At 42.1% G+C, this 13,901-nt stretch overlaps 1 protein-coding gene across 1 annotated transcript in view; it reads left to right on the forward strand.

Moving 5' to 3' along the window:
* The first annotated feature begins 6,100 nt into the window (after positions 1–6,100).
* Positions 6,101–13,901, forward strand: part of LOC131986907 (proto-oncogene DBL) — a 21,706-nt gene continuing 13,905 nt past the window's right edge. The window contains exons 1-10 of the mRNA XM_059352048.1: positions 6,101–6,148; positions 6,280–6,414; positions 6,518–6,634; positions 7,427–7,576; positions 7,659–7,783; positions 8,389–8,503; positions 8,983–9,102; positions 9,992–10,183; positions 11,885–12,073; positions 13,786–13,901. The exon at positions 13,786–13,901 is cut by the window's right edge and continues 53 nt beyond it. Coding sequence (XP_059208031.1) covers positions 6,101–6,148; positions 6,280–6,414; positions 6,518–6,634; positions 7,427–7,576; positions 7,659–7,783; positions 8,389–8,503; positions 8,983–9,102; positions 9,992–10,183; positions 11,885–12,073; positions 13,786–13,901 — 1,307 coding nt within the window. The remainder of the gene's footprint in view (positions 6,149–6,279; positions 6,415–6,517; positions 6,635–7,426; positions 7,577–7,658; positions 7,784–8,388; positions 8,504–8,982; positions 9,103–9,991; positions 10,184–11,884; positions 12,074–13,785) is intronic.

Below are 13,901 nucleotides of genomic sequence, written 5' to 3' on the forward strand. Positions count from 1 at the left end.
GAAAGAGATTGATTGATGCATCATATCAGACAGAAAACTAATTTATCTAAATAATTAAATGCGGGTTAAAAACAGAGTCAGAGAGACTCTCGGCACATTTAATCCACTTGATTTATAATCTCTGACTGTAATCGTCCACATAAACACTGTGGGTCACTGAGAGGGTTTGATGCTGAGAATGAACCTCAACATATTTATTCTCTGTCAGATTTCTCTGTCAGATTTCTCCATGAGGTCTTCTTGTATCATGTGTATCATATTTGTTCCTAAATGTAATAAAATAAACATTTTTATCCATTAAATTTAACTAACAAAGGATTCTCAATACTAAACATGAGCAGTTTATTTTTAAACATTCACAGAATTAGGTGAGAATAAACAACAGAGACCTAGAAATACAGAGAGAGTTAGACATTGACCTAAAATTGGATAAAGTTAGGCATTGACTTCCATTAAATGAAGGTCATTATTGACCTCCAATGGTTAAAGTTAGGTGTTGACATAAAATTGTTAAAGTTAGGCATTGTCCTCCAATTGGTTAAAGATCATTATGACCTCCAATTGTTAAAGTTAGGCCTTGATCTCCAATTTATTTAAGTTAGGCATTGACCTCCAATGGTTAAAGATCTTTATTGACTTCCATTCTTTAAAGTCAGTTCTCAATACTAAACATGGGCAGTTTTTTTTGTCTTTTACAACATTCACAGAATTTGTTGAGATTAAACATAAACATAGAGAGTGAAACGAAGGTCCTGTCAGCTGAACGAAGGTCCTGTCAGCTGAACGAAGGTCCTGTCAGCTGATCAAAGGTCCTGTCAGCTGATCAAAGGTCCTGTCAGCTGAACAAAGGTCCTGTCAGCTGTAGGGCTCCGGTTGGCCGGTGGCCAGGCTGTATTGAGGAGCAGCTGAGTGAAGGAAGAGTCTCAGAGTGGGAGGATGAGCCTTTAAAGACCAAACACTCAGCAGCCAAAGGGCTCAACTCACAGAATGAATTATTTAGAGGCTCGGAGATGAAATGGAGAACACAAAGAGAATGGTGAGCTGCCAGCTGAGCAGAACATGAGATAATGTAACAATCAGATCTGAAGGGAAGAACATTAAGATCTGAGTCCATGAAGTCCATCCTCCTGCTCCGTCATGTCTCATCATTTATGTCAGCAATACCATTAAAAACACACATTTCATGCTAAATTTAACCATTTCAGACTGCTTGAAAGTGAATAAAAACAGTCAGAAGTTACTCCAGAATCCTAAATTCAGACTCCAAGACCTTCAGAGTAGAAGAGAAAAATCAATGCTGTGATCTGGTGTCAGAAGCTTTTAACATCTAGTAGATTTGTGTATTTAGTGTGATTGTGTGTCAGCTCTTGTGTTGCTGCTTATTGTGAGTCTCTAGTCTCTGGATGCTCCAGGTCTCTAGTCTGGATGCTCCAGGTCTCTAGTCTGGATGCTCCAGCTCTCTAGTCTGGATGCTCCAGGTCTCTAGTCTGAATGCTCCAGGTCTCTAGTCTGGATGCTCCAGGTCTCTAGTCTGGATGCTCCAGGTCTCTAGTCTGAATGCTCCAGGTCTCTAGTCTCTGAATGCTCCAGGTCTCTAGTCTGAATGCTCCAGGTCTCTAGTCTGAATGCTCCAGGTCTCTAGTCTGAATGCTCCAGGTCTCTAGTCTCTGAATGCTCCAGGTCTCTAGTCTGGATGCTCCAGGTCTCTAGTCTGGATGCTCCAGGTCTCTAGTCTGGATGCTCCAGGTCTCTAGTCTGAATGCTCCAGGTCTCTAGTTGGTGGTTGTAAAGTTTCTCCAGAGTTCTCAGCACCATCTAGTGGATCCAGTGCAGCAATGTTTCATAAATAACCTGTTAAGTAATACAAATAAAAAAAGTCATCTTCAAGTTCAGAGAAGTGAAAAGACTTTATATTAAATATTTTTACTGCACGGGGAGACCAAAAAATACAAAATTAAATAAATTATTATTATTATATATATATATTATTATTATTTTACAGCAGGATGAAGCATGGTATTTATTTTCCTAAATAATAATAATAATAAAGATTATTATTATTTTTTATTATTAAATATTTTTCATAATTATAATAATTACATTATATTACTTGTTTTTATTTACAGCAGAGTGAGGCATTCTCCTAAATAATAATAATAATAATAATAATAATAATAATAATAATACAAATTTAAAAATAAAAATACATTATTATTTATTTTAATGGTTTTTTTTTTGTTTAAAAATATATATTTTAGAGGAGGGTGAGGCCTGAGAGCGATTCCCCTAAATAATAATAATAATAATAATAATAATAATAATAATAATAATAATATGCATGGTAGTTATTCTCCTGAGAAGTAATAATAAAATAGAATAAAATAATATTAAAATTGAAATTTTGACATTGTTATTTTTTATTTAGTCATTAGGATTCTTGATTCTTATAAATTAATAATAATAACAATAGTTTATTATTGAGTGCTGACCTATAATAATAATAATAATAACAACAACAACAACAATAATAATAATAATAATAATAATAATAATAATAATAATAGTTTATTTTAGCTATAATGAGATGCGGGTTCGTGCAGCGGTGAACTTGTCGGTGTGTGACGTCAGCTAGGTGTGAACCAGCCGGTCCTGAGCAGAGAGGTGCTCCGCTCTCAGACCGGACTCACTGCTGCTGCAGAGGAGCTGCTGCTGCCGCCGCAGCACAGAGAGGAGAGGAGCAGGAGGAGCAGGAGGAGCAGCAGAGGAGCCGCAGGACGCCATGGCCGACTCCAACCCGCTGTGGGGCTTCCCCCGCCTGCGCCGGGCCGCGGTAAGCTCCGTCCGGAGGAGGAGGAGGAGGAGGAGGTAGAGGAGGAGGAGGAGGAGGAGGAGGAGGAGGACGGGGCGGTGAGGACACTGCAGCAGGCAGAGAGGCTCCAACAGTTACTGCGACACACAGACAGACAGAGAGCAGGTCTGGGTGGATCCGCACCATGCAGACTGCTGCACTGTCCTCTATCCGAGGACAGGACACATAGTGGGGACAGGGCAACATTTAGACTCTGCAGTGTGTGTGTGTGTGTGTGTGTGTGTGTGTGTGTGCGTGTGTGCGCGCGTGCCGCCGCCGCGGGACAAATTGCTGCAAGATCACTAAACAGGAGTTATAGTCCTGATGGTGGACCCAGTCAGCTAGGGAGGAGGAGGCAAGGAAGGAGGGAGGGAAGGAAACAAGGAGGGAAGGAAGGAAGAAAGGAAACAGGGAAGAAAGAAAGGGAGGAAGGAAAGAAGGAGGGAGGGAGGAGGGAAGAGAAGTAAAAGAAGGAAGTAAAGAAGGAAGGAAGGAAACAAGGAGGGAAGGAAGAGAATGAAACAAGGAGGGAAGGAAGGAAGGAAACAAGGAAGGAAGGAAGCTGTGTGTGAGTGTTTGAGGTTGTGCAGTTTTACAGACCACGTGTTTAGACTGTGGATCAGTTGAAGTGCAGCTGTGGTCCAGATGTTGGTCCAGCAGGATCCTGTAGAGGATCAGAGACACCTGCAGACTGGTTCAGGTCTCACCGTCCTCCTCCTGCTGGTAGATAGTCTGTCTCAGAGGAGACGCTGTGGGTGGATGGAGGTGGATGGAGGTGGATGGAGGTGGATGGAGGTGGATGGAGGTGTTGTGGAGGAGCAGGTGAGGAACGAGTCATCACAGCTGGTGGATCTGTTGGTTCTGCTGCATGTTTGACCAAACATTTGCTGCTTCTGTAGTTGAGAAAGTTTCTACTGCAGGAGAACAAAGAGAAACACTCCAGACTCCATCAGGAAACCTTCGTTTTAACAGGAAACCTTCGTTTTAACAGGAAACCTTCGTTTTAACAGGAAACCTTCGTTTTAACAGGAAACCTTCGTTTTAACAGGAAACCTTCGTTTTAACAGCAGAGTTCTGGTTCTTCAGAGCTGACAGAGCATCAGTTCAGCCTGTTTCACCATCAGCATCATTTAGATCTGTTTATTCACATTAAATCACAGATAAACCTCTTTATTCTGGCTTCAGACTGCTCTGAGTGTCCTGATCTCCTGAAAACAAGCGTATTAAAAGTAGTTTTCCTGTCGTGTTGCTGACAAAGAACCAGTTCAGACTCTTTATAAGTTGCACGGTGGACAGGAAGACAGAGCAGAGATGTGTTCTGGTCGTCTCTTCTGCCCAGGCTGGCAGGTTGTGGATTGATCCTGTAGCTGGGCGGTGGATTAGTGCTGAGGAGGAGCAGCATCAGCATCAGTCTGATCTACTGGATCCTCTCACTCTGCTTCATTGGATCCTCTCTGGACAAACAGCTCGACTCTAACGCATCCAGATCGTATTTCCTCACTTTAAAGCCGGGCCTCATTTAGTAACCGGGTGTAAAAACAGTTTTTAGTAAATAAAAGCCGGCCTCTTTTATAAGCCGGGTGTCTTACCCGACCCTGCACCAACCTGACCCCTGACCCCAACCAGTCCTCCTTTCTCTGGCTTTTTTGGTCATTTTGTGTCTTTTTTTAGTAATTGTGTGTCTTTTTTGGTCATTTTGTGTCTATTTTGTCATTTTGAAAAAGCACTAAATTATCAAAAAAGACACAGTCATTTTGTGTCTTCTTTTGTAATTTTGTCTTTTTTTGGTTATTTTGTGTCTTTTTTGTGTCATTTTGTGTCTTTCTTAAAATATTTTTTTGTCTTTTTTGGTAATTTTGTGTATTTTTTTGCGCCAACCTGACCCCTGACCCCAACCAGTCCTCCTTTAAGTTGTCAACATGAGCCCAAGTTGACCTGAACCCCAAACAGTTCTCTCTACAAGGCCTCACCTTAAACTGAAATCCTAACTCCAACCAGAGGTGATGCTACAGAGAACACCATTCAGGAAACATCATCTGACGGTAACAGATTTCTGTATTTAGAAGTTTGTCCCCACGAGTTAGTCCTGTAGGTAAATATGGTTGTTTCTCCTGCTGTCCTCGTCATTCTCTGTAAAGTCCAGCCGTTTACACACGTTCTTCTGGGCTTTTTAGTAGTTTAGACATTTTAAATCCTGCTTCAAATGAACATTCAGCTGTTCGTTGTTTGTTTACATCCCAGTACTTCCAATATGGCCGACATCCGGGTAACTGGCTACAATGCGCTGTGTAAAACACTCTAAAAAGTGCCGGTCAGAGCTGCTCTGATTTTCTTTTTTTAATAAAAGCCTCCTTCAAATAATAGCCTGCCCCTATTATTAGCCGGGTCCCAAACTGATTTTTTATTAATAGAAGCCCCGGCTACTATTTGAGGAAATACGGTATTTCTGAGTCTTCTGCAGTTCTGGTTCTACCTGTGATGAGTGTTGTTGTGTTGGGCTGCAGGTCTGAGCAGTGAAACGTCATTGAGCTCATATTTTTTGTGAACGATGAACTGAACGCTTCAATTTGCAACTAATGAACGTGACAGCATCGGCTGTGAAAAAAAGAAAAGAAAAAAACTTTCATAAAAACAGTACAAAGTCTAGCAGCAAATGTTTTACAATACAGAAAATATATATCTGTCGAATAAATGAAGTTATTTATTACTTTATATGACCGTAAGTGACGCCAATTTCCGCCAGTTATAAAATATATCGATTGAAAGTCATGACTTTTATCTCATAATAATGACTTTTATCTCATAGTTATGACTTTTTATCTCATAATTATCACTTTTTTATTTTTATAATCATGACTTTTTATCTCATAATATCAATTTTTTCTCATAATTTTGACTTTTAATATGGGCTAAAAAAAATTCTCAATAAAGTTTTCATTTTTATGACTGGCGGAAATGGGCTTTAATACTTTAGTTTTACTGTTAAAGTTTCCTTAATTATACATTCAGCAATATTATGTGTAGTTTTGTAAATATTGTTTGACATTCAAGCAACATTGAACTATAGAAAGATAATGTTAAAATGCCGACAATGTCCTATTAAATTAATATTAATCTACAAATTTCCACTATTATTTTAGGCTTAATATTTGTTATAAAAGTAATTTGGAAGAAACAGTACATTTCTGTAAAATAACTTTTTTGTTTTTTTTTACAGAAGTGACCCTGTTAACAGTCTGAGTTATTTGGCTGATGGGAAACAAAAACCTGGGTGTCATCTTCATATCTCAGCTCCAGAAAGTGATTGTTTCTGATTAATGTGGCAGCATGTACAGTGAGACTATCAGAGGATCCAGTACAGAGCCCTGTGGCACACCAAACATTTTAAAAGAGTGATAAACAACATAAATACACTTTTCTTTCTCTCTCAGACCTCATTTCCAGGAAATCTCCACCTGGTCCTGGTACTCCGGCCCTCCGGCTTGTTAAGCTCCACCCCCAGCCCGTCTTCCAGCACCGACCTGGGCTTCCGCTTCAGCCAGGATGACTTCCTGTTGAAGATGCCGGTAAGACGGGGTTAGAAACTGGAGACCCTGTGTTCTCTTTTAATCTGTCCTGTTTGGTCTCTTTACAGACGTTTATTAACGGACCTGGTGTTTTCTGTCTCAGGTGGTGATGCTGCGGTCAGTCGGCGACCTGCTGCGCTACATCGACGAGAACCACCTGACGTCAGACTTCACCGCTAAAGTGGAATACTGCCAGAGCGACTGGATCGTCCTGCGCACGGTACGAAGTCCTGACACTGCCGCCGCTCCACCGGAGCTCACCGCGCTGCTGCAGAACACGAAGAACATGTTTAAGTTAGAATAGAGCGTCTCACAGGACTTATATCTGTTCTTCTGGGTGTCTGCATGTGGGTGGATGAAGGTGTTGTGGAGGAGCAGGTGAGGAACGAGTCATCACAGCTGGTGGATCTGTTGGTTCTGCTGCATGTTTGACCAAACATTTGCTGCTTTTGTAGTTGAGAAAGTTTCTACTGCAGGAGAACAAACAGAAACACTCCAGACTCCATCAGGAAACCTTCGTTTTAACAGAAAACCATCGTTTTAACAGAAAACCATCGTTTTAACAGCAGAGTTCTGGTTCTTCAGACCTGATAAAACATCAGTTCAGACTGTTTCGCCATCAGCATCATGTTGAGTTACTCCAGAATCATTTTATTCACATTAAATCACAAAAAACAGAAACCTGATCTGTTCTACTTCCTGCTGAAGCAGTTATCATTGGTTTTAATAGTTCTTATTACTTAAAAAATATGTTGTTTTTGTCAAGGATGTCTAAAATATGCAGCTGCAAAAAAGCCCAATTTCCATCATTAAAGAAACTGATTTTTTTTTTCCTGTTTTGATAAAGACAATTTTAATGTTAAATACCTTTTTTTTCACAACACAAAATTACCAAATAAAGACACTAAAATACCAAAAGAAAATTGTAAAATGACCACAAAAAGAAACTAAATTACCAAATAAAGACAGTAAATTGCCGAAACATTATATCTGTTCTTCTGGGTGTCTGCAGGCCATCGAGACATTCGCGGTGACGGTGAAGGAGATCGCCCAGCTGCTGCAGAGCTTCGGATCGGAGCTCTCTGAGACAGAACTCCCCGACGAAGCGAACGCTATCGAGTTCCTGCTGCACTCGCACACTCACCGCTACCGGCAGATGAAGGTTCCTGCCGGCTCCTCGCTCTCTTTCTTCTCTCGTCTGGCAGGTTTTATCCGTCTCATGCTCTTGTGTTCTCTTGTTTCAGGACGATATCCGCAGCGTGCTGAAGGAAGGACGGCTGCTGCTGTCCAACCTGGAGACGGTCAAAGCCTCCAAGAGAGACGTAGAGGAGGAGAGAGACCTGAAGTCAGACATGGATACTGTTCAGAGGTGCAGAGATACATGAAGTTCACACCTGAGACCATTTAAAATAATAATAATGATGATGACTGTATTTTGTATAGCTTTTAAAAAACACAGTAACAAACTGCTGTAGAAGAGTGTGGTAGAAGTATCTACAATCCTCTCTAGCACTGCAAGAAAGTGTACATTTTTATACTGTTGGACTTTTTAAAAAATATTAAAGTGAAGAAGCTTTTAGTTGCCACCTCATCAGTCTTTGGTACAGCGGACTTTCCCAAAAAGCAAAAACAAAAAAAACAGGTGGTGCCAAATAATTTTATCAGATACAAGATCATCACACAAACAGTCACACGACAGACATGTGACACTTCACAAGTATTAGAATGAGAATATGTCTTCATCTGGATGAATTCTCCTCATCCTTCTCTGTCGTGGTGTTCCTCAGGGGCCAATTATAAGCCCCTACTTTTTATGTACCTGCTTCTTTTGGGTCAGACCTGTCTGTACGCCCAACATTAGTATCCACCGTTATGCAGATGACATGCAACTTTATGCTCATGACACATTTTCTCATGTCATGGCTTCTCAAAGCCATGTGTGAAGGTGTTTGTTGTGTGTTTTGTGTGTTTCAGGCTCCTGGCTCAGCTCAGAGACATGGAGGAGGCGTTTGACGGGTTCTTTGAGAAACATCACCTGAAGATGCAGCAGTACCTGCAGCTGCTGCACTACGAGATCAGCTTCCAGCAGGTTCTGTTACATTTATTTATAATAATAATCTATATATAATATATAATAATATATATCTGATCAGCTTCCAGCAGATGAGACGGTCTACTTGTTAGATTTATTTATTTAAAAAATCTAAATTTATATCTACAGTTGCAAGAAAAAGTATGTGGACCCTCTGAAATGACCTGGTTTTCACTTAATTTTTTCACCATCACTTTGAATGTTTAATGAATTTGTTAAAAAAAACATGAAATAGTATAATTGTTTGTGTGGTATTTGGTCAAGGACACTGTGTTTGTCTATACTTGGGACTTGGATGCAAATAAGATCATGCTTTATGACAATTTAATGCAGAAAACTAGGTAATTTCAGAGGGTTCATGTACTTTTCCTTGCAACTGTAGATATAGATATCTTTGACACTGCCAAGGACTCACTGTGTGTGTGTGTGTGTGTGTGTGTGTGTGTGTGTGTGTGTGTGTGTGTGTGTGTGTGTAGATGGAGGAGGTGCTGCTGAGGATCATCAAACAGGAGCAGGATGTTTCCTCAGTGGGGACGACGGTGGTTCAGACGGAGCAGCTGCTGACAGAACTGGAGACACTCGACAAACATGCCGAGGTCACACAGACACACAACAGACACACACAACAGACACACACAAAGAAACACAGACACACAACAGACACACACAGACACACACAGACACAACAGACACAACGGGGACACACTGACACACACAGACACAAAACTGAGACACACAACAGACACAGACACACACACAGACACACACACACACACAACAGACACACAAACAATCACACAGACGGAGCAGCTGCAGACACACAACAGACACACAACAGACACACAACAGAAACACAGACACACAACAAACACAGACACACACAACAGACACGCAGACAAGCAAACTGTCACACAGACACAACAGACACACAACGGACACACACTGACACACACACAGACACACAACAGACACACACAACAGACAACCACACAACAGTCACACAACAATCATACAGACACACAGACAGGTCAGTGATGTTTGTCTGTGTATCAGGAGGAGATGGGTCAGTGATGTTTGTCTGTGTATCAGGAGGAGATGGGTCAGTGATGTTTGTCTGTGTATCAGGAGGAGATGGGTCAGTGATGTTTGTCTGTGTATCAGGAGGAGATGGGTCAGTGATGTTTGTCTGTGTATCAGGAGGAGATGGGTCAGTGATGTTTGTCTGTGTATCAGGAGGAGATGGGTCAGTGATGTTTGTCTGTGTATCAGGAGGAGGTGGGTCAGTGATGTTTGTCTGTGTATCAGGAGGAGGTGGGTCAGTGATGTTTGTCTGTGTATCAGGAGGAGATGGGTCAGTGATGTTTGTCTGTGTATCAGGAGGAGATGGGTCAGTGATGTTTGTCTGTGTATCAGGAGGAGATGGGTCAGTGATGTTTGTCTGTGTATCAGGAGGAGGTGGGTCAGTGATGTTTGTCTGTGTATCAGGAGGAGATGGGTCGTGCTCAGGTTGTGATCCTTCACGGTCACCAGCTGGCGGCGAGCCACCACTACGCGCTGGCGCTCATCGTGCAGCGCTGCAACGAGCTGCGACATCACTGTGATGTCATCACCGCCGCCATACGCACCAAGAGGGCGTCGCTGGTCCGAGCCCGGGACCTTCTGCTGCGCCTGGAGGAGGTGAACACGCCCACAGAAAACATCCAATAATGTTTTTAAAAAAGTATACATACATTACTGTTATTATTATTATTATTATTATTGTTGTTATTATTATTATTATTATTATTATTATTATTAATATTATATAGTATAATCTATTATGACTATTATTAATATCTAATTTTGATGATGATTATTCTTATTATTATTATTATTATTATACATTAGATTTACCAACTCAAAAGTGTCTTTATTCTCTTCATTTACAATTTTTTCTCAAAATGCATATTTAATTTTTTCCTGCTACATGGCCCTGATCTTCTCCATAGATAATAATAGATATATATATTTAATATTTTTTATTTTCATAATTATAACAAAAAATAAAAAATATTCAATTAATATGAATGAGATACATTGAAGACATTTTTAACAGGAAAGTAAATAAAAAACAAATAAAATTGATGCACAGGTAAAAAAAATTATCAAATAATTTTGACATTTTATCGAAACATTAAAAAATGTCTAATAATTTAACCTTAAATCCTGTGTTTTCTTGTGTCGTGTGTGTGTGTGTGTGAGTCTGTTTGTGTATCTGTGTGTCTGTGTGTGTCTGTCGTGTGTCTGCTGTCTGTGTGTGTGTGTGTGTGTGTGTCTGTTTGTGTGTCTGTTTGTGTGTCTGCTGTGTGTCTGTGTGTCTGTGTATGTTTGTTGTGTCTGTGTGTGTGTGTGTATCTGTGTGTCTGTTGTGTGTCTGTTGTGTGTCTGCTGTGTGTCTGTCGTGTCTGCTGTGTGTATGTCTGTTGTGTGTGTGTGTGTGTGTGTGTGTCGTGTCTCTCTGTCTCTCTGTGTGTCTGTTGTTTGTGTGTGTGTGTCTGTGTGTGTGTGTGTCTGTCTGTGTGTGTGTGTGTGTGTGTGTGTGTGTGTGTTTCCCTGTGTGTGTTTGTGTGTGTGTGTCCCTCTGTGTGTGTGTGTGTGTGTGTGTGTGTGTGTGTGTGTGTGTGTGTCTGTGTCCCTGTGTGTGTGTGTGTGTGTTTCCCTGTGTGTGTTTGTGTGTGTGTGTCCCTGTGTGTGTGTGTGTCCCTGTGTGTGTGTGTGTTTGTCCCTGTGTGTGTGTGTGTGTGTGTGTGTGTGTGTGTGTGTCTGTTGTGTGTGTGTCTGTGTGTGTGTGTGTGTGTCTGTGTCCCTGTGTGTGTGTGTGTGTGTGTGTGTGTGTGTGTGTGTGTGTCTGTGTGTGTGTGTCCCTCTGTGTGTGTGTGTGTGTGTGTGTGTGTCTGTGTCCCTGTGTGTGTGTGTGTGTGTGTGTTTGTGTGTGTGTGTTTGTGTGTGTGTGTCCCTCTGTGTGTGTGTTTGTGTGTGTGTGTGTGTGTGTGTGTCCCTGTGTGTGTGTGTGTGTGTGTGTTGTGTATCCCTGTGTGTGTGTGTGTGTGTGTGTGTGTGTGTGTGTGTGTGTGTCTGTTGTGTGTGTCCCTGTGTGTGTGTGTGTGTGTGTGTGTGTGTGTGTGTGTGTGTGTCTCTGTGTGTGTCTGTGTTGTGTGTGTGTGTGTGTGTGTGTGTGTGTGTCTCTGTGTGTGTCTGTGTTGTGTGTGTGTGTGTGTCTGTTGTGTGTCCCTGTGTTGTGTTGTGTTGTGTTGTGTGTGTGTGTGTGTGTGTGTGTGTGTGTGTGTGTGTGTTGTGTGTCCCTGTTGTGTGTCCCTGTGTTGTGTTGTGTGTGTGTAGGCCCTGCGGTGGTGTGATGAGGGGGCCTACCTCCTGGCCAGTCAGATGGTGGACCGGTTCCAGAGCAGAGAAGGAGCCCAGGAGGCGCTGCAGTACCTGAGCTGCCACCAGCAGAGGGCGCCGTCCGCCAGGAGCTGCCAGGACGTCCTCAGTCTGGAGATGGAGGGGATCCTGAGCCCCACACTGCAGGTAGACAGACAGACACACACACACACACACTGCAGGTAGACAGACACACACACACACATACACAGACTCTAAGTCCCAGGAACAGACACACTAACAGGCACACAATAGACATACAACAGACACACAACAGACATACAACAGACAGACAAACAGACAGACAAACAGACACACAACAGACACACAACAGACACACAACAGACAGACAAACAGACCCACCAACAGACACACAACAGACACACAACAGACACACAAACAGACAGACAAACAGACACACAACAGACATACAACAGACAGACAAACAGACCCACCAACAGACACACAACAGACACACAAACAGACACACAACAGACACACAGCATACACACAACAGACACACAAACGGACACACAACAGACACACAACAGACATACAACAGACACACAAACAGACACACAACAGAGACACAGCATACATACAACAGACACACAAACAGACACACAACAGACTTGTAACAGACACACAACAGATGCACATAAACACAACAGACACACAAACAGACACACAACAGACACACAACAGACATACAACAGACAGACAAACAGACACACAACAGACACACAGCATACACACAGCAGACACACAAACAGACACACAACAGACATACAACAGACACACAAACAGACACACAACAGAGACACAGCATAAACACAATAGACACACAACAGACACACAAACAGACTTGTAACAGACACACAACAGATGCACAGAAACACAACAGACACACAAACAGACACACAACAGACAGTCAACAGAGACACAGCATACCCACAAAAGACACAAACATACACACAAAAGACACACAAACAGACACGCAACAGAGACACAACAGAGACACAAACATACATAAACAGACACACAACCATACACACAGCAGACACACAACAGACACACAAACAGACACACAACAGAGACACAATAGAGACACAAACATACATAAACAGACACACAACAGACATACAAACAGACACACAACAGACACACAAACAGACACACAACAGACACACAACAGACATACAACAGACACACAAACAGACACACAACAGAGACACAGCATACACACAACAGACACACAGCATACACACAACAGACACACAAACAGACTTTTAACAGAAACACAACAGATGCACAGAAACACAGCAGACACACAAACAGACACACAACAGACACACAACAGAGACACAGCATACCCACAAAAGACACACAAACATACACACAACAGACACACAAACAGACACGCAACAGAGACACAACAGAGACACAAACATACATAAACAGACACACAACCATACACACAGCAGACACACAACAGACACACAAACAGACACACAAACATACATAAACAGACACACAACCATGCACACAGCAGACATACAACAGACACACAACAGACACACAACAGACATACAAAGAGACACACAACAGACACACAAACAGACACACAACCATACACACCGCAGACACACAACAGACTCACAAACAGACATAAACAGAAACACAACCATACACACAGCAGACACACAACAGACACACAAACAGACACACAACAGAGACACAAACATACATAAACAGACACACAACCATACACACAGCAGACACACAACAGACACACAACCATACACACAACAGACACACAACAGACACACAACAGACCCCCCCCCCCCCCCCGTGTTCAGTGCCAGGTCTCCATGGTGACGGAGAAGCTGGCGGCGGTGCAGCTGATGATGAGGAACAGGGAGCAGTGTCTGAGGAAGATCGCCGACATGACGGTCAGACCCATCCAGCTGGTGGC

The sequence above is a fragment of the Centropristis striata genome, chromosome 15, assembly GCF_030273125.1.
Source record: "Centropristis striata isolate RG_2023a ecotype Rhode Island chromosome 15, C.striata_1.0, whole genome shotgun sequence".
NCBI classification, from domain to species: domain Eukaryota; kingdom Metazoa; phylum Chordata; class Actinopteri; order Perciformes; family Serranidae; genus Centropristis; species Centropristis striata.